At 45.9% G+C, this 20,152-nt stretch overlaps 1 protein-coding gene across 5 annotated transcripts in view; it reads right to left on the bottom strand.

The window, feature by feature from the left end:
- CEP44 (centrosomal protein 44) overlaps positions 1–20,152 on the bottom strand; it is a 44,146-nt gene that overhangs the window by 7,571 nt on the left and 16,423 nt on the right. For all 5 annotated transcript variants that reach the window (XM_090036166.1, XM_090036165.1, XM_090036164.1 and 2 more), the window contains 3 exons: positions 17,986–18,093; positions 15,484–15,615; positions 12,250–12,459 (listed from right to left, as the gene is read on the bottom strand). In XM_090036166.1, the coding sequence (XP_089892292.1) occupies positions 12,250–12,459; positions 15,484–15,615; positions 17,986–18,093 (450 nt within the window). The remainder of the gene's footprint in view (positions 1–12,249; positions 12,460–15,483; positions 15,616–17,985; positions 18,094–20,152) is intronic.

Consider the following 20,152-nt stretch of genomic DNA (forward strand, 5'->3'; position numbering starts at 1 on the left):
GGTGGTAACATTACTCAGTCATTCCCAATCTGAGATAAATTCAAACTATAAGCAAAAACTCCATATGTAATCTTTGAACAATTAGATCTTTTTTAAGCTATCATGGGAACGGAGTGGATCTAACTTATTAAACTTCTATACTTATACTCCATTGGGGGAAATAAAACTTTGGATGGAGAAAACAATTTAAAAGTGATGCAGAAAAAACAGATTTTATGTTTATAAAATCAAGATTATTTCCAAGTTTCTACAATTGACAAAAATGATCCGATACAGAAAAATATAGAGTAAATAAAAAGGAGCCTTCATAAGCTTTCGCAACTTTCCATCACATTTCGATTCAACTTAAGTATTATAAGAACAAAACTGCAACTTTATAGTAATACCCTGATAATGTTGGTGACCACAACATACTATATTTGTGAATATATATCATTCACAGATTTAGTGTGCTGCAATCACTGATATTATCTTGCAAGACTGAACATAATTGTATTTTATTGAATATAAAATATAAAAAAAATAATATTACTAGTTTTATTAACACGCTTCAAAATTTTACTAAACTGTTCTATAACTGTATAAAGTAGTATTGATTTGCTGTGGCATGTTAAGTATATCTAAAATCTCCAACCTTGTGAATTTTCAGAAAGTTTAATGTTCTTCACTTTTTGTCAAGCACCAGAGAAATCCCATGCCCTTGGTCAGAAATTTATGAGAATACAATGAATCAAGCAGAGGATTTCAATGAGAAACTGCTCAAAGAAGCTGAAAAAAATGGAGCTAATCCATTAACTTGTTTACATGCCACCGAAATTCCTGCTGAAGTCTTGTTCTTACCTTTTCACATGCTTTCAAGAAGTTATGCCATTTCAGATCTTCAGGCACATTTTTCTACATCTAGAAGTATGGTGGGAAACCTAGATACATTTGATAGAATGAAGGCCTAGACCAGGGGTGGGCAAAATGCGGCCCGGAGGCTAGATGTGACCGAGCAGATGATTCTATCTGGCCCATGGGGCCCCTAAAAAATTTAGAAAATTAATATTTATCTGCCTCTGGCTGCCTATCATGTGGCCCTTGATGGCTTGCCAAAACCCAGTAAGCAGCCCTCTGCCCAAAATAATTGCCTACCCCTGGCCTAGACAAAATACTCTTGACAAAAATATTCTGTTTTTCAGTGATAAGAGCTTTCTTTGGGAAAGTAAATAAACAATATTTAACTTTACCATGAGTGTTACTTTAGCTGTCTCTTATAGATTACAACAGTCAAAGTAGGGCTGCACACCATAGCTGGATCCAGACATGAAGGCACATGCAGTTTGTGGTGCCACAAACCACATGCCTGGCACATTAAAACATATCTCATAATGCAAATTTGCAAGGAAGCAGGGAACTTTTCAGTAACTAAGTCACAAAAACGAAGCTTATAAGTGGAAGCTTGGACAAATAAATACAGAGGAGTGTAAGAGCACTCCTCAGGCATGCAGGAATGAAGTCAGGAAGGCCAAAGCACAATTGCAGTTGCAGCTAGCAAGGGATGTGAAGGGTAACAAGAAGGGTTTCTACAAGTATGCCAGTAGCAAGAGGAGGATCAGGGAGAATGTGGGTCCATTACTGAATGGGGGAGGCACCCTTGTGACAGAGGATGCAGAAAAGGCTGAAGTACTCAATGCCTTTTTTTGCCTCAGTCTTCATAGGCAAGGCTGCTCCCACACTACTGCACCAGGCAGCACCATTTTGGGGAGGAACTGGGCAGCCCTCAGTGGTAAAAGAATAGGTTAGGGACTATTTAGAAAAGCTGGACATATACAACTCCATGGTGCTGGACAGTATGCACTCAAGGGTGCTGAGGGAGTAGACTGATGAGATTGCAGAGCCACTGGCCATCATCTTCGAAAATTCGTGGGGATCAGGAGAAGTCCCAGATAACTAGAATAGGCAAACATATTGCACATATTTAAGAAACGGAAAAAAGTAGCATCCAGGGAACTACAGACCAGTCAGCTACACCCCAGTCCCTGGAAAAATCATGGAGCAGAACCTCAAGGAATCCATTTCTAAGCACTTGGAAGAGAAAAAGGTGATTAGGAACAGTCAGCATGGATTCACCAAGGGCAAGTCATGCCTTACCAACCTGACTGCCTTCTATGACAAGGTGACAGGCTCTGTGGGTGCAGAGAGACCAGTGGATGCGATATATCTTGATTTTAGCAAGGCTTTTGATATGGTCTCCCACAACATTCTTGCAGGCAAGCTAAGGAAGTATGGGCTAGATGAATGGACTGTAACATGACCGAAAACTGGCTGGAGCATCAGCCTCTTGAGAGTACTAATCAATGACTCGACGTCTAGTCGGCTGCCAGTATCAAGTGGGGTCAGTCCTGGCAGGGTTTTGTTTAATATCTTCATCAATGAGCTGGAAAATGGCGTAGAATACACCCTTAGCAAGTTTGCAGATGACACCAAGCTGGGGGGGTTAGGGCTAGGATTCAGTGTGACCTAGACAAATTGGGGGATTGGGCCAAAATGATGCTCATAAGGTTCAACAAGGACAAGGGAAAAGTCCTGCACTAAGGATGGAATAATCCCATACAACAGTACAGGCTGCGGGTTGACTGGCTGGGCAACAGCTTTGTAGAAAAGGACCTGGGGGTTACAGAGGGCAATAAGCTAAATATAAGCCAACAGTATGCCCTTGCTGCAAAGAAGGCTAACAGCATACTGGGCTGACTCTCTACCAGCAGGTCAAGGGAATTAATTATTCTCCTCTGCTCATAGATTTCATAGACATTAGGGCTGGAAGGGACCTCAGAAGATCGAGTCCAGCCCCCCGCCTGAAGGGCAGGAAGTCAGCTGGGGTCATAGGATCCCAGCAAGATAAGCATCCAATTTACTCTTGAAGGTGTTCAATGTAAGTGCTTGAACTTCCTCCGATGGCAGGCTATTCTAGACACTGGGGGCTCGGACAGTAAAGAAATTCTTCCTTATGTCCAACCTGAAACGGTCTTGTAGTAGTTTATGACCATTCAACCTTGTCATCCCTTGAGGCACTTTGGTGAACAAACGTTCCCCCAGATCCTGGTGGTCACCCCGATAAACTTATAGGTGGTCATCAGATCACCCCTGAGCCTACGCTTTTCCAGGCTAAAGGAGTCTCAAAGATCTCAGCCTGTCGTCGTAAGGTCCGTTTTCTGACCTCTGATCATGCACGTGGGTCTTCTCTGGACTCTCAAGCTTCTCCACATCCTTTTTGAATTGTGGGGCCGAAAACTGGATGCAGTACTCCAGCTGCAGCCTCACCAAGGCTGAGTACAAGGGGAGAATGATATCCCGCGATTTGCTTGAGAAGCCTCTATGGATGCAAGCCAGTGTTTTGGTCGCTTTACTAGCCGCAGCACTGCACTGCAGGCTCATGTTCATGCTGTGGTCAATCATGACCCCCAAGTCTCTTTCTTCCGTAGTACTAGCCAGCGTAGCACTACTGAGCCTATAAGGATGCTGCAGGTTTTTCTTCCCAAGGTGGAGAACCTTGCATTTTTCAGTGTTAAACACCATAAGGTTCTCGTCCACCCATCTGCTAAGCCTGTCCAGGTCAGCGTGAATCACTCTCCTGTCTTCAGGTGTGGATGTTTTGCCCCGAAGTTTGGTGTCATCGGCGAACTTGGCCAGTCCACTTCTGACTCCAATGTCCACATCATCAATAAAGATGTTGAACAATATGGGTCCAAGGACAGAGCCTTGGGGGATCCCACTGGTCACAGGGCACCATGATGATTGACTTCCATCAATTACCACCCTCTAGGTTTGATCACCGAGCCAAATTTCCCAGCCAGCAGATCATGGTGGACCCAAAGCCACAACTGGCCAGCTTTGCCAAGAGGTGATCATGGGATACCAGATCAAAGGCTTTTTTGAAGTCAAGATATATGACATCAATCTCATCTCCCTTGTCCAAGTGGTAGGTCACCTAGTCATAGAAGGAAATGAGGTTGGTCAAGCAAGACCTGCCTGCAACAAACCCATACTGGCTATCCCTCAGGATGTTAGCATTGGCCAGTGCATTAAGGATGATCGCTTTAATAAACTTTTCTAAGATCTTGCCTGGGATAGAAGTCAGGCTGATGGGCCTGTAGTTTGCTGGATCCACTTTCCCCCCTTTCTTGAAGATAGGCACCACATTGGCCTTCTTCCAGTCTTCGGGCACTACACCAGAGCGCCACAAGTTCTCAAAGATCTGCGCCAGAGGCTGGGCTATGATGCTCACCAGCTCCTTGAGTACCCTGGGGTGTAGATTGTCAGGGCTGGCTGACTTGAAGGTATCCAACTTCTCAAGGTGTTCCTTTATGAGGTCAGCAGTGAGGGAGGGCAGGGGATCTCCCTCACCTGGACATCCCTGTCCCTTAGGGGCCATGGGAGTCCCATGGGACTGATGAAAGACCAACGCAAAGTACCCATTTAATAGGCTGGCTTTTTCCTGGGCTTCAGTTGTCAGTTGCCCCATCTGGTTCAGCAGGGGTCCAATGTTGCCATTGCTTTTCCTCTGGCTCCCCACATATCTGAAAAGGACTTTTTATTGTCCTTGATGCTCAAAGCTAGTTTGAGTACAGTTGCAGCCTTGGCTTTCCTGGTTTGCTCCCTGCAGGACCTGACCAGTGCAGAATATTCCTCCTTGGAGGTGAATCCCATCCTCCATCCTTTGTAGGCCTTTCTTTTTAGCCTCAGGAGGTCTGCTAGATCCCTGGAGAGCCAGGGGGGCTGCTGTACCCTCCTGCTGCCTTTCCTCCAAGATGGAACTGAATTAGCTTGTGCATTGAGGATCGCTCCCTTGAGGAGCAACCGCTGTTCCTGGACTCCCCTCCCCCTGGGGTTGTGGTCCCTTAGGGCCTCAATGACAAGCCTCCTGAGCTGGTCAAAGTCGGCTTTCCTGAAGTCAAGGACTTCAGTGTTGCTGACTGACCTGCCAGCTTTACGGCAGATAGTGAAGGTGATCAGCTAGTGGTAACTGTCACCCAGCTTCCCATCGATCACTAGGTTGCCAATTAGGTCATCCCCAGTAGCCAGTACCAGGTCGAGCAGCGCTTTACCTCTTGTTGGCCCGTAAACTTCTTGAGTCAGATAGAGGTCATCCATGCAAGATAGGAAGCTAAGTAGACTTCTTGAGGAAACTAAGTAGACTTCTTGAGGAAGCAACTTCTTGAGGAAGCTAAGAGGTTATCCATGCACAATGCTCAGCACTAGTGAGGCCACATCTGGATTATTATGTTCAGTTTTGGACACCCCACAACAGAAAGGATGTGGACAAACTGAAGAGTCCAGTGGAGGGCAACAAAAATGGTGAAAAGGGTAGGGCACATGATGTATAAGGAGAGGCCGAGGGAACTGGGCTTATTTAGTCTAGAGAAGAGGAGACTGAGATGGGATTTAATAGCAGCTTTGAACTACCTGAAGAGGGTTTCAAAAGAAGATGGAGCTGGACTGTTCTCAGTGATGGCAGATGACAGAACAAAAAGCAATGGTATCAAGTTGCAGCAAGGGAAGTTTAGGTTAGATATTAGGAAAAATTCTCTCACTAGGAGAGTAGTAAAACACTGGAACAGGTTATTCACAGAGGTAGTGGAATCTCCATTCTCACCAGTTTTTAAGACTTGGCTAGATAAATCTTTGAATGGGATGACCTAGTTGGGGATGGTCCTTATTTGAGTAGGGGGTTGGACTAGATGATCTCCTAGTGTCCCTTCCAACCCTAATTTTCTATTATTCTGTGAAAACTTGCTGCTGAGAAATTTCATTCATGCAAGCAATCTTCAATAAAAAGTTTGAGGTCTTCCATCTCCGATTTTGAGAAAGAAAATCTGTCATGCCAGTACAAGGCATTTAGAATTAACAGGAAAGCTGGGGGCAGGGGGTAAAAATAGTAATAGGTTAAATTTTTCCAATACACAATGGTACACTGAACCAAACAGTAGTGAAGCTCCTCCAATAACTTCCTTCAGGATATGTATTAAATCAAAGGCACCACACAAAAGGCGAAGGCACCACACAAAAATATAAATAAACAGCAACTTATATAATGGTGTCGACGTGGAGTGCTGCTAGGGCCCCCGCCCAGGAGGTGCTGCCTACCTGGGGCTTGGCTGAGGCCTCCGCCCAGAGAGAGCCCATGGGGGAGCTGGCATCCCCCTGCCTGTGGGGGATGTTCAGCAGGGCTGGGGAGGGAGGGGCAGGGATTGGGGGCCCTCACACCTCTCCTGCAGGCACCTCCCTTAGGACCCTGGAAGCACAGGTGAGGGAGCTCCAGGAAGAGGTTAGCAAGCTGAGGGGAATCAGGGAAGCAGAGGATGGTTATCTCCTTTCCCGGCAGGGCCATGCACCTAAGGAAGAAGCACCTCGGGAGGTGCAGTGGCAGACATTCACCTCCAGAACCAGGGCTGCTCACAGCAAAACGGTACCAGTTCCTCCAGGCTGGCTGGAGAACAGGTACAAGGCCCTGGGGACACTGCAAGAGAAGGAAGGAGAGGAGGAAACCTCTGGAGAGGAGCCAACACCACACTCTCCACACTCTGACCAGGCCAAAGGAGCTAAGCAGACCTGGAGGAGGAAACAGAGTGATCGTCATAGGTGACTCCATCCTGAAAGGTACAGAGGGTCCCATCTGTTGCCACGACCTCTCGACACGTAAGGTCTACTGCCTGCCCGGAGCAAAGATTCAGGATGTGACAGGGATGATCCATGCTATGATCCAGCCCACCGATTACTATCCCATGGTCCTAATCCATGTGGGTACTGATGATGCAGCCAGGAGAAGCCCTGATCACCTGATGATGGACTACCACGCTCTGTGGGGCGTGCTGAGGGAAATAGGGGCACAGGTCCTCTCTTCTGTCCTACCAGTGACCGGACGTGGAAGATGACATGAGACCTGCCTCAGAGAGACCAACTGACTGCTTCGGGAATGGTGTCTCAAGGCGGGCTTCGGCTTCCTAGACAACAACCTGCGCATCAGGAAGAGAGACATGCTCGGGTGGGATGGGCTTCACCTTTCCCCCAAAGGTAAGCGTGTGTTCTCTTCAAGGTTGGCAGATCTCCTCCAGCAGACTTTAAACTAGGCTCATCGGGTGAAGGAGAAGATGAGGGTGGAGGGAGCCTTGGACCACTAAACCAAGAGTCACCCACAAGAACAGCCCAGCCTAGACTGACGACGAGCAGAACAAATACCAAGGTAAGCCACAGGGATCGGGCCAGTACTAAGATTAGAGGGCCAGTGCACACATCTTCAGGCCTCAAATGCCTCTACACAAATGCTCGTAGTATGGGGAACAAGCAGGAGGAAGTTACCTCCTGGTAGCTGACACCAACCCAGACATAGTGGGGCTCACAGAAATGTGGTGGGACCCAACCCACGACTGGGCGGTGAACATCAAGGGCTATATGCTGTACAGGAGGGACAGGACACAGAGCAAAGGTGGGGGTGTGGCGCTCTACATCAAGGAGGAATACACATCCTCATCAAGTAGCACAAGGTCAGAGGAGGGGCACACTGAAGTGCTCTGGGTTAGAATACAAGGAAGTCGAGGAGAAAGGGACTTAACAGTGGGGGTCTACTACAGACCACCCAACCAAGGGGAAGAGCTAGACCAGGAATTCTCAAGTCAGCTCATGGAGGTAGTTAGGTTAAAGGACATGGTCATTATGGGTGACCTGAACTTTCCAGACATCTGCTGGGAAGAGCAGTCAGCCAGATCTAACCACTCGCATAGGTTCCTAGCCGAGATACAGGACTTCCATCTAACGCAGGAGGTGCACAGCCCCACCAGGGGAGATACCTTGTTGGACCCAGTTCTGGCCATGGGCAATGACCTGGTGAGGGGTCTGCGGGCGCTCGACCACATGGCCAACAGCCATCATCGCCTGGTGGAATTCACCATCCAGCGCAAGGTGGAAAAGGCCCGAAGCAAGGCAGCAGCCCTGGACTTCAGGAGGACAGACTTCAATGAGGTAAGGAGAATAGTCAGAGAGGCACTGAGTTCCCGGAAGGGAGGGGACTCAGGTGTCCAAGAAGAGCGGTCATTCCTTAAATAGACAATCCCCCAAACCAAAAGGGGGGTAATCCCAACACAGATTAAATGGGGCAAGAGGGCGCAAAAGCCCCCATGGCTCACCAAGAGCATACAGGAACGTCTCCTGGCTAAAAGGGAGTCGTATACCCAATGGAAAGGAGGGGCCATCACCAGGGAAGACTATACCTTGGATGCTCGGGGCTGCAGGGGGGCAGTCAGGAAGGCCAAGGCAAAGATGGAACTGGGACTAGCTACCTGGATCAAGGACAACAAGTAGTCCTTTTTTAAATACACAGCGGGTAAAAAGAAGGTACCAGGTAACATGGGGCCTCTGAAAGACACGCTAGGAAATCTGGTTGTCACACCAGACAACAAAGCTAACCTATTTAACAATTCCTTTGCCTCCATTTTCCTGAGCAGGGACCGAGTCACCCCCCACCCCACTGGGACCCCCATAGGCCCCAGGGGAGATGCACCCAGGCCTAGGGTCTGTGAGAATCTAGTCAGAGAACTTCTGGAGGGACTGGATGTATTTAAATCAGCTGGTCCTGACGATGTCCACCCCAGAGTGCTGAGGGAATCAGCAGAGGTCATTGCTTTACAAGCACTCACGGTGCTCTGGTGTGGTGCCAGAAGACTGGAAAAGGGTCAATGTGGTTCCCAGTTTCAAAAAAAGGAGGAAGGAGGACCCAGGAAACTATAGGCCAGTTAGTCTTACCTCAATCCAGCGCAAGCTTTTTGAGAAAATTATTCTGGCGCATGTCCACGAGGGGCTAACAAGGGAGATTATGCTTAGGGGCAACCAACAAAGGTTCATTAGAGGCAGGTCCTGTCAGTCCAACCTGGTAGCCTTCTATGACCAGGTCACAAAATTCTTAGACACAGGGGTAGCAGTGGACATAGTCCTTCTGGACTTTTGGAAGGCCTCTGACACGGTCTCTCACCCCATTCTCATTAAAAAACTAGGACTGTGGCTTCGACACCTACACAGTCAAATGGGTCACTAACTGGCTGGAAGTCTGCACCCAGAGTGGTGGTGGACGAGTCATTTTCGACCTGGAGGGATGTGGGCAGTGGGGTTCCACAGGGCTCGGTCTTCAGGCCCGCACTGTTCAACATCTTCATCAGTGACTTGGACGAGGGGATAAACAGCACCCTGTTCAAATTCAAAGACAACACTAAGATGCGGGGGAAACGGGCACACTAGAAGAGAAGAACAGGCCGCAATCGGACCTAGACAGGTTACAGGGGTGGGCGGATGAGAACAGGATGGGTTTCAACACTGACATGAGCAAGGTGTTTCACCTGGGGAGGAACAACCAGCACCATACCTATACGCTGGGGAATTCCTTTCTCGTCAGTGCAGAGGCAGAAAAGGATCTTGGAGTCATCACTGATGCCAAGAAGAACATGGGCTGGCAGTGTGGGGTTGCAGTCAGGAAGGCCAACCATACCTTGTCATGCATCCACAGATGCACCTCAAGCAGGTCCAAGGAGGTGATCCTCCCCATCTATGCAGCACTAGTCAGGCCGCAGCTGGAAAACTGTGTCCAGTTCTGGGCGCCGCACTTCAAGAGGTACGTGGGCAACATGGAAAGGGTCCAGAGGAGGGCCACTCGCATGATCAGGTGGCAGCAGGGCTAAGGGAGAGGCTAAGGGACCTACGAGAAGAGGCTAAGGGACCTGAACCTGTTCAGGCTCCTCAAGAGAAGGCTGAAGGGGGATCTGGTGGCCTGTTACAAACTAATCAGGGAGGAGCAGCAGGCATTGGGGGAGTCCCTGTTCCCCCGAGCACTACCAGGAGTGACTAGAAATAATGGTCACAAGCTGGCAGAGGGTTGATTCAGACTAGACATCAAGAGGTGCTACTTCACCATCAGGGCGGCTAGGATCTGGAACCAACTTCCAAGAGAAGTGGTGCTGGCTCCTACCCTGAGGGTCTTTAAGAGGCGGCTAGATGAACACCTTGCTGGGGTTGTTTGACCCCAGTACTCTTTCCTGCCATGGCAGGGGTTCAGACCTGATGATCTTCAAGCATCAAGGACAACAAAAAGTCCTTTTTCAGATATGTGGGGCGCCGGAGGAAAAGCAAGGGCAACGTTGGACCCCTGCTGAACCAGATGGGGCAACTGGCAACTGACGCCCAGGAAAAAGCCAATCTATTAAATAGGTACTTTGCGTCAGTCTTTCATCAGTCCCATGGGACGCCCATCCCTGCTATGGGACAGGGAAATCCGGGTGATGGGGATCCCCTACCCTCCATAAATGCTGACCTCATGAAGGAACACCTTGAGAAGCTAGATAGCTTCAAGTCAGCTGGCCCTGACAATCTGCACCCCAGGGTACTCAAGGAGCTGGCGAGAGAGTCATAGCCCAGCCCCTGGCATGGATCTTTGAAAACTCCTGGCGGTCTGGTGTAGTGCCCGAAGACTGGAAGAAGGCCAATGTGGTGCCGATCTTCAAGAAAGGGAGGAGAGTGGATCCGGCTAACTACAGGCCCATTAGCCTGACTTCTATCCTGGGGAAGATCTTAGAAAAGTTTATTAAGGAGGCCATCGTTGATGGACTGGCCCAGGCTAACATCCTAAGGGACAGCCAGCACTGGTTTGTTGCGGGTAGGTCTTGTTTGACCAATCACCTGGACCAGGGAGAAGAGATTGAAGTCATATATCTTGACTTCAAAAAAGCTTTTGACCTGGTATCCCACGATCACCTCTTGGCCAATTGTGGCCTTGGCTCCACCACAATCCCCGGGCTGGGAAATTGGCTCCGTGGTCGGACCCAGAGGGTTGTGATTGATGGCAGTCACTCATCGTGGTGCCCTGTGACCAGTGGGGTCCCTTCAAGGCTCTGTCCTGGGACCCATCCTGTTCAACATCTTCATTAATGATGTGGACATTGGAGTCAGGAGTGGACTGGCCAAGTTCGCCGATGACACCAAACTTTGGGGCAAAGCATCCATGCCAGAAGATAAGTGGGTGATCCAGGCTGACCTGGACAAGCTCAGCAAATGGGCGGACGAGAACCTGATGGTGTTTATCACCGAAAAATGCAAGGTTCTCCACCTTGGGAAGAAAAACCTGCAGCATCCTTATAGGCTCGGCAGTGCTACGTTGGATAGCACTACAGAAGAAAGAGACTTGGGGGTCATCATTGACCACAAGATGAACATGAGCCTCCAATGCGATGCTGCGGCTAATAAAGCGACCAAAACGCTGGCTTGCATCCATAGATGCTTCTTGAGCAAATCCCGGGATGTCATTCTCCCCTTGTACTTGGCCTTGGTGAGGCCGCAGCTGGAGTACTGCGTCCAGTTTTCGGCTCCACAATTCAAAAAGGATGTGGAGAAGCTTGAGAGAGTCCACAGAAGAGCCACGCGCATGATCAGAGGTCAGGAAAACAGATCTTACGATGACAGGCTGAGAGATATGGGACTCTTTAGCCTGGAAAAGCGTAGGCTCAGGGGTGATCTGATGGCCACCTATAAGTTTATCAGGGGTGACCACCAGGATCTGGGGGAACGTTTGTTCACCAGAGCGCCCCAAGGGATGACAAGGTCGAACGGTCACAAACTCCTGCAAGACCGTTTCAGGATGGACATAAGGAAGAATTTCTTTACCGTCCGAGCCCCCAAGGTCTGGAACAGTCTGCCAGCAGAGGTGGTTCAACCACCTACATTGAACACCTTCAAGAGTAAATTGGATGCTTATCTTGCTGGGTTCCTATGACCCCAGCTGACTTCCTGCCCTTCGGGCAGGGGGCTGGACTCGATGATCTCCCGAGGTCCCTTTCAGCCCTGATGTCTATGAAATCACTCAGGTCCCTTACGACCCTACCAACTATGAAACAAATGCTTGCACAGTAGTTATCCATGTTGGAAAAATATATCTAAAATAAAAATAAAAGAGCTATTCCTGTAGTTCCCTCAGGAATGCAGTTTCCTGCTCCTATTACAATCAATGCTGCTGCTTCAAAGAACCTGAGGAAATAAATGTGCACTTTTTTACTGCAGAGTCACTTGGTAAGTAACAGGAAAGAGAAAAAAAGCCTCATGGAGGAAGTGGAGTTCCCTTTTGGCCTATTTTGTTGATAGATAATGACCACAAAACACTTCAGAATTAATGCATATCCTTACTGCTAGATAGTATAATACATTGTTTACTGAATAAAATAGAAACTTCATGTATACCTTTTTTGACTGCAACAGCAGTTCTGTTTCAAGGAGCAAGACTCGGCTCAGGAGATTATTCCAGTCCTTCTCATCTATAATCACCTTCCCTTTCAGTCTCTCTTCTAAAATGTGTAGCTTATCTTCCATCCAGTTTAGTTTATGTAGCTTCTCCTGGCAATCAGCAAGCTGGTTCTTTAGCAGTTCAATTTGACTGTTATCCTCTGTGACCTAGGAATAAGAAAAGTAATAGGTTTTTTCCAATTTAGATATAAATACACTTTATAGACTAAAAAACAGTTTGTTTTACTTGCTTATGAGTAATTTCAGCTATTGTGATGTACAGGGATGTTGGCTTTCCATTTGCTGAAGAAAAACTCAAACTTTCATTTGAAGGAAAAAAATGCAGACTTTCTCCTGTAAAGGAGATTTTCTGCCAGCAGCCCTCCAACCTGCAAGTAGCTGCTTGGGGGTGGGAAGAGCAGGGGGAGGGCAACTGGAGGCAGAGGCGTCATGTGCGTGTGCGTACACGTGCATACATATGGCCAGCATAGAACCAGGCAGGGTGGTGGAAGCAGCCCTGGCAGGTAATTTTGTAGGGATGGGGGTTAAAGGGACAGGACTTGGGGACTGTCTGGAAGGGCAGGGGGGAGGGGATTGGCAGGGGTGTGGAGGGGATGGGTGTGTGAGCTGGGGCAGGTACCTGCTGCTGGTCAGAGAAGGTGTCTCAATGATAGGGCTCTGGCAGGGCAGAGGGGTGGGAGGAAGGCATCTGGCCCTCCAGCAGGGGAAGGGGGAGGAGGGAGCTGCATAGCTGGGATGGTGGCACGACTGGTACCTGTGCTTCCAGGGATGGGGCAGCTGGGAGGAGTGTTGGGCATGGCACAGGAACCCCAGCCCAGGGTGAGGGGTGCAACAGGCCTCCTCTCTTTGTCCCTCCAGCCTGTACAAGGGTCAGACTTGCTCCATCACCACCCGCAAAGTTGGAGTCGCTGCAGCTGCCACGCTCTAGTCTGGGCAGGATGGGGGCAGTGGTTCAGAAGTCAGGGGCACCAGCAGGACCAGGGAGCTTCATGTCAGGAGTAAGGGGCACCAGCAGGGATGGGGTGGTGAAGGACTGTGGGTCTGGAGTGAGAAGCACTGGCAGGGCCAGGTAGCTGCAGGTTGGAAGTGATGGGTATCAGCAGGACCAGGAAGCTGCAGGTTGGAGTGAGGGGCACCAGTATGGCTGAGGGGAGAGGGAAGGGCAGGGGACTGTGGGTTGGGGGTGAGGGGCACTAGCAGGGCCACAGAATGGGAGTAAGGAGTACCAGCAAGGCTAAAGGGGTCTGTGGCTTGGGAGTGAGGGGCAATGTGGGCATGGGGCAGGGCACTGGCATATCAGGGCTGCTCAGCATGACAAAGCTGCAGCTGGACCCACGTCGTGGTGAGTGAAGGGAGCAAGGGGAGCTCTTACTTTCCACAATAAAACCCCCTAAAATCAAATGCCAAAATATATAGGTATGTAGAGTATATTTTATTTAGTGTTCTGCATTTGCAGTTTTTATTTTTTTTAAGAAGTTTGGGAAATTGTTAATTGTTTATCATCCAACCATAAGAACCAGGTTGAAATCGGGATAAAACAAAGAAAAGAAAACATTTGGTTTAAATTAGGGAACACAATACTATGTTACCACAGCGGTGAGAGAGGGAGGGACTGGAGTAAGGCTGGGACAGGTGAAGGGGCAGGGGGAAGAGCATGGCGCAGCCCATCAGCTGCTCCCAGGGCTGCTGCAGGGAGCAAAGCGGGGCGAGCTGTCAGTGGGTATGCTGCTACATGCCCCCAGGAGGGCTGTGGAGCTGTGCCGGGCTTTTCCCAGTGGGTGCATGCCCCCAGATCTGCACAGGGGACAAGAAAAGGCTGCCACCCGCCCTGAGCACCAAGAAAAGCCTGGTGCCACTGCTACCCAAGGCAGCAGCAGCAGCCTGCTCGTCCTGCACACAGATCCGGGGTCACCCCCATACCTCTGGGAAGAGCCTGGCGTAGCCCCCCAGCCCTGCAGCCCCTCCCACTCCACGCAGGGTCAGAGCCAGGAACCCCATGCCCCCAGGCAGCGGCTCCAGTCACTCCCCTAGCCTCCACACTGCCACCGGCCCTCCCCTTGCCACCCACTCCGCATGTGGCTGCCGCCACCCACCCTCCCCCCCGATTGGCTTTTACTGACTTGCACTGAAAAACGGGTGTATATCAGTGAAAACTGAATAACAACTCCGATAAGAAAATCCAGTAATTTACCAGTGAAATTCAGTAAAATCTGAAAATACGGAACACTAATTTTATTATAATTATTGAGGCACTGGTAGGCTTCCAAATTGCTTTAACATATCAATAAAACATTTTGTTGCATGTGTGTGTATTTTATATATGCACATACACACACGTGCATATACAGATGTATACGTGTATGTACATGTGCACACGCACATAATTAGCATATACATATACACACACGTGTATACTTCTTTTTACTCACTGAGAAACGTTGACTTGGGGGGGGTTATCAAATAATTTGGCATTTTTTTTAATCAGAACTTGCAATTTTTAAACAGAGAAAACCAGGATCCCTGGTGATGAACCATATATATGAATGACTTTTCCTTCAAGGATTATTGTATATACTCCCTTATAAAAAAGTCACTAGTTATACATTAGAAAAATACCTACTAGCAATGAGCCAGCTAGTTGCAATATGGTTTGGAGGAACTTGGGAATGCTTTATGAAAATCACAACTACCAATCACATGACTACTCCTACTTGTTTCCTGAAAATTGTTCTGTTCTTTATTACCACTGTTCTCTAACCATCCTTTTGATACCTACAGATCAAGTTTAAAATTTTGAATACTTGAATACTTAAATTTTTTTGGCTAGAATTACCTACCCTGGTTTGCAAGTGAACATGCAGGCACAAGAACCTTCTTATCACTGCTGCTCATCTTCCCAGCTGCAAGAGGAAAGTGCCTGTAGCTGGCACTTCTCCCCGTGGCAGACTGCAGTCGGAATTTGTCCTTCCAGCAACACTGGAAAAGTGCCTGCATAAGCAGCCCCTGCTACTGCCACTGATGGACCAGATCCAAAAGTTCTGCAGACTGAATCTGGACCACAGGCTACAGGTTGCTGCCTCCTACCTTAGACTGATCACCTTGAATATCACAGTACAAAGGAGGAAAAAAATTCCGAAATGAAGACATACATTTTACTATTCAAATTCTTACTTGTTCACACGCTTCCAAACTATCATCAGTTAGGTCAGATTTTTCTTCATTATCTTCATCTACTAAAATAGTTGAATCATGGGCATGTACATTAATTTCACTTGCTGGGTGACGTTCCACTTGAGGTTTCTTCTAAACATCACAGGAAGGAAAGAATAATCGTTGTATCACTTAACTGTAGAAACACATATTCATACTAAATCCATAAAAAATATGTTGCTTTTAAGATCTCCTAATTTAACATTAAACTATTTTGCTATCAAGCATTTTGGTCTCACATTGCTGTAAGACACCAAAAGCAATTATTATAGTGGAATAATAGGATGGAATTTCTCTTATAGTCAGAGTCAATAACTATGCATACTTCAACAACTTAAATGAGTCTTAGTGACAAAGACTAAATCCCTGGACAACTGTACCTGAAACTGCAATGAAAACAACCTCACAATTAAATACAGGCAGTCCTCAACTTAAGACATTTTGAGTTGCAATGAATGGCATTTACAACGGTTATAAACTGACACCCTGTTTCGACTTTCTGACATTAGTTTCAACTTTACAATGCTTGATCTGACACGCTATGCCACACTGCGTCGCCCATCTCCCCGGAGAACATCTGTCTACAACTTCCTTGGACACTTTGTTTAAAAAAGCAGACAAGACTCCAGAAAAACCTGCAGCCATGACTCCTGAGAAGACTCCAGCCAACAGCCCTTCAACAAGTCCAGCAAAGTCACCTCAAAGAAGTCCTTTCATATCAATGATTGCTATTTACAATATAAATACATTAATGTAGCTGTATTACTCATCTATAATTGATCGAGTACAAAATTTGGGGTTATTTTTAGTGAAAATAGGGTATCAGGCCTTGGTTCAGGACCAATCCCCTATTTATAACATTGTTCCTTTGGGAAAAATTGGTTCTGAGTTATGACATTTCAACTTAAGACACAGTTTTCAGGAACCAATTGTGTCATAAGTCTAAGGACTGCCTGTATTCAGAAGGCTTTATTACACTGACTGGCTTGGGAGGCAGTATAAATTATCACTTTTTCCCTGACACAGTTAAAAAAGTTGCTTGACTAGCTACACTGGGGTTTTGGAGGACAGGGGAGGCACGGGGGGGGGAGGTTTTGAATGCTTTGTTTGTTTTGAAAAACTCGTTGAGGGAAAACAAATCCAAAAAGAGGAGTTTCATAACTCTGTCTGAAGAATTTCAACTCTTTTGTATATTCAGTCTTTAATACTTGCAAGCTTCTCTCTACTGCTTGACAATTTTATACATGAGATGGAACTTAATCATGGGAAGTCATAGCTAAAGGCATTCTCTTTGACAGATAATTCCTGTCCCAATAAAGAGAACACAGTTATAAAACTGTACTCTGTGCAATGGTGATCTAATAGAAAGAGAAAACGGCCTCAAGATGATGTGCTTGTGGTGATGCACCTTCTGTAGTAATACTGCATTTTGCGTAGATTAAATTATTGCAGATGTGAAACATCACAGCTAAATACAAGTTGTAATAATAAAGTGTGACAGTTGCGTATGTCAACCACTGCTGCCAGATCTCAGTCCAAAAGAAGTATGTACAATCTTCTGACTAGTCAGAGATAGAAGTAGGCATGTTCCATCTCCCTCCCCCTACCTTAAGTACTGAAGGGTCCAAAAAGATTATAGATCAATTTAATATAATGGAAGAAGTTAAAGAAAATAAGCTCTTCCAAGTATTTCCAGGTCTTTCTACTAGCACCATATCAGCCATGCTTAGGTTCACTTTCAGATAGAAGTTGTTCAATGCCTCAATAAAGTTAGCAACTGAATGAAGATATTATCCAAAGCTCACTATATTCACTCAAAAATATTCCACAAGCTATGAGGAAACAGGGAAATTATATCTGTATTTAATCATCTGTGGCCCACAAACTTCAGCCTCTATTAAGTTTTTTCAGTAGCTTTATGTTGTGGATAACATAGAGGGATAGGAACACGCATTGCAGGACATCATGTGTGCTGGCTTTAGAAAGGGTAGGACAGGCTTGTAACAACCGTCAATTTTCAGAATAAGGAGGATCCGAGCTCTTTCAAAGTCCATTCATTCTTTCCTAAAGTCTCTTGAGAAACAGACAGGAGCACATTGTGAACAATAGTACTAAAGGTTACAGAGAGCACACAGGAAGAGATTTTTCACTAAAACATAAGCATTACATACATTTCATTTTAACTGAAGTTCCTCCTTTATATGCCATATGCTCCATGGTACAGTTTGCTATCAGGGCTATAGTTTCACTTCATCAGTTTATCTCTCTTTCCCACCCCTTTTTGGGGAGGGGAGATGCGACTCGCTTTAAAGCTTAATTTAAATGAAAGCTTATATTCCAGGAAGGTACTGACTTTGTGAACCTTCTAATCATCCTGATCTGTTTTATAAACATCAATCCCCTCCCGTCAAATTACTTGTTTTTACATACAAAACTAAAAGAATTTCCCTTCCATTTACATACCTCACTGGAATCCACAATCCTGACAATAGGATCAGCCAAAAGATTCTCACAACTGGCCAGTGGTTCAGATTTAAAAGACCTGGTTCTCTTCCTTCTTTGTGATTTTGCCTTCGAAAATAGAAATAGATCAACAAAACTTTTGTACTATTAGCCTCAATCTTGTCCTGGAAGAAGGGCCTACTGTATTTTTTCTCACACAGCACACACCCAAATTTAATACACACCTTTTCTTTTGAAAGGCAGAAGAATGAACAAGAGATTTTTATTTTAGTTATGGATGCAAAAGCAAAGACAAAGCCTGATTTTCAGATGACTCATCACCTTCATGACACAAGTTAAATCCCTAGCTATAAAACCCATCAGTGGACCTATGATTTAGAAAAGAACTAAAGAGTATGAGCAGAAGAGGTTATGAAACAGACCAGAAGCAGTTAGCAGAGAACAACATTGCCCTAAGAAAAAAGTTAGATTAGTGGAACATCAAGATCATTTAAAGGAGGCAGGACTGTTAACACCTGTAGAAAGGAAGAACAAGGAGTCATTAAGCTGACTGACTCCTTCAGCTTCTTGAATAGTAATACCACAGCTGTGGCACTAGGGAGCAGGAATCAAATTACGATACTTCCAACTCAGGGCATAAAATCTGCGTCTGCATTTAATACACACACCTTCATTTTGATAGGCTGATGGTGGGGGGAGCAGAGGATGTGTGTGTATGTGAGAAAATACAAACAGTCTGAAATACCATTTAGGAAAGCTGCAAATCTGAAAAAAATTCCAGTATATTTTTAACCAAAAATATTTACATTAAAAATATATCCTCAGAGTGGACAAAACAAACAGAAATTAATGAAGTACACATATGTTTACAATTCACCAGTCTGAGGCTGAATCTAGCCTGGTGATAGATAACTGAAATATATATTGGAAATATTTATGTTTATTAAATTAGTGTAAATTACAAGGGCTGTTCAACAAGTATAGAGGCTGATGCTGTAAGAAACAAAATATTGTATTCACAGGGGCTGAAGCTTAATCTCCTTCAAAGTATGCTCCTTCTGCAGCCACACACTTCTCCCAACATTGCTGCCATTGTTGGAAGCACCTCTGATAAGCAATTTGTGGGATCACTAAAAGCTGCTCAGTCACATTTTGTTTTTGTCCACATCACAAAATCTTCTTCCTTTCCATGTTTTCTACAGTTGGAGGGAAGAGAAAAAGAGGCACATGGGGCCATATCAAGTGAATATGGAAGCTGAGGCACTTATGGGATACAGTGTTTGGCTAAAAACTGTTTCACAAACTGTGCTGAGTGGGCAGGTGCGTTATCGTGATAAAGCATCCAAGAGTCAGACACCCACTTTTCTGGTCATTTCATTCCCAAATCGCTAGTCAGAATTGAATGACATGAACCAACAGAAATACCAACTTCTTCTGCTCTCTCTCAGACAGTCAATCACCTATCATTTCGACCCAAACTGTGAACCGCTGCCACATTTTCATCATTTCACGATGTTGCAGAGCGTCCAGAACTCTTATCACTTTCGACCAATGGTCATCCTGCTTTAAACCAACGATATCATTCAAAAACTCTTGCATGACTCGTAGTCCAGAGGAGTCCCAACATGCCCAGACGCGTTCAACAAAGCCACAACCCCCAATACTTTGTACCAGTAATACACGTTCAGTCTCAATACTTTTTGAACATATCTTGTATGTTGGAAATATATATGCTTATTAAATCATATAACAAAATGTTATGCATTAAGTCAATGCAAATTATCTTGGAAATATTTATATCATATATCTATCATTAAGGTAGATATAGCCACAGACTGGCAAATTGGGAACATATGTACACGTCGTTTGTTTCCATGTTTGTTTATATTACACACATGTGTATATGTACAAACAAGTTTCATTATCCTTTCATTTCTTTCACTATACAGCCTACACTGAAAGGGTAGCAAAGAATCACATAGCATTAAAATTACATTCATAAAATTACATTTGGATCAATAAATTAGACCCAAAAACATGCATTACTGAAATTCAAATACGACTGTAAGAACTTTTTTATTGACCTGCAATTAGTTCCACATTCAAATGAGGAAAACATTTCTTGTACTTGAACTTTCAAAAATATGTTGGTAGTATTAAAAGAAAA

This window comes from Crocodylus siamensis, chromosome 2 (assembly GCF_052110815.1).
Source record: "Crocodylus siamensis isolate JL-2025a chromosome 2, ASM5211081v1, whole genome shotgun sequence".
NCBI lineage: Eukaryota > Metazoa > Chordata > Crocodylia > Crocodylidae > Crocodylus > Crocodylus siamensis.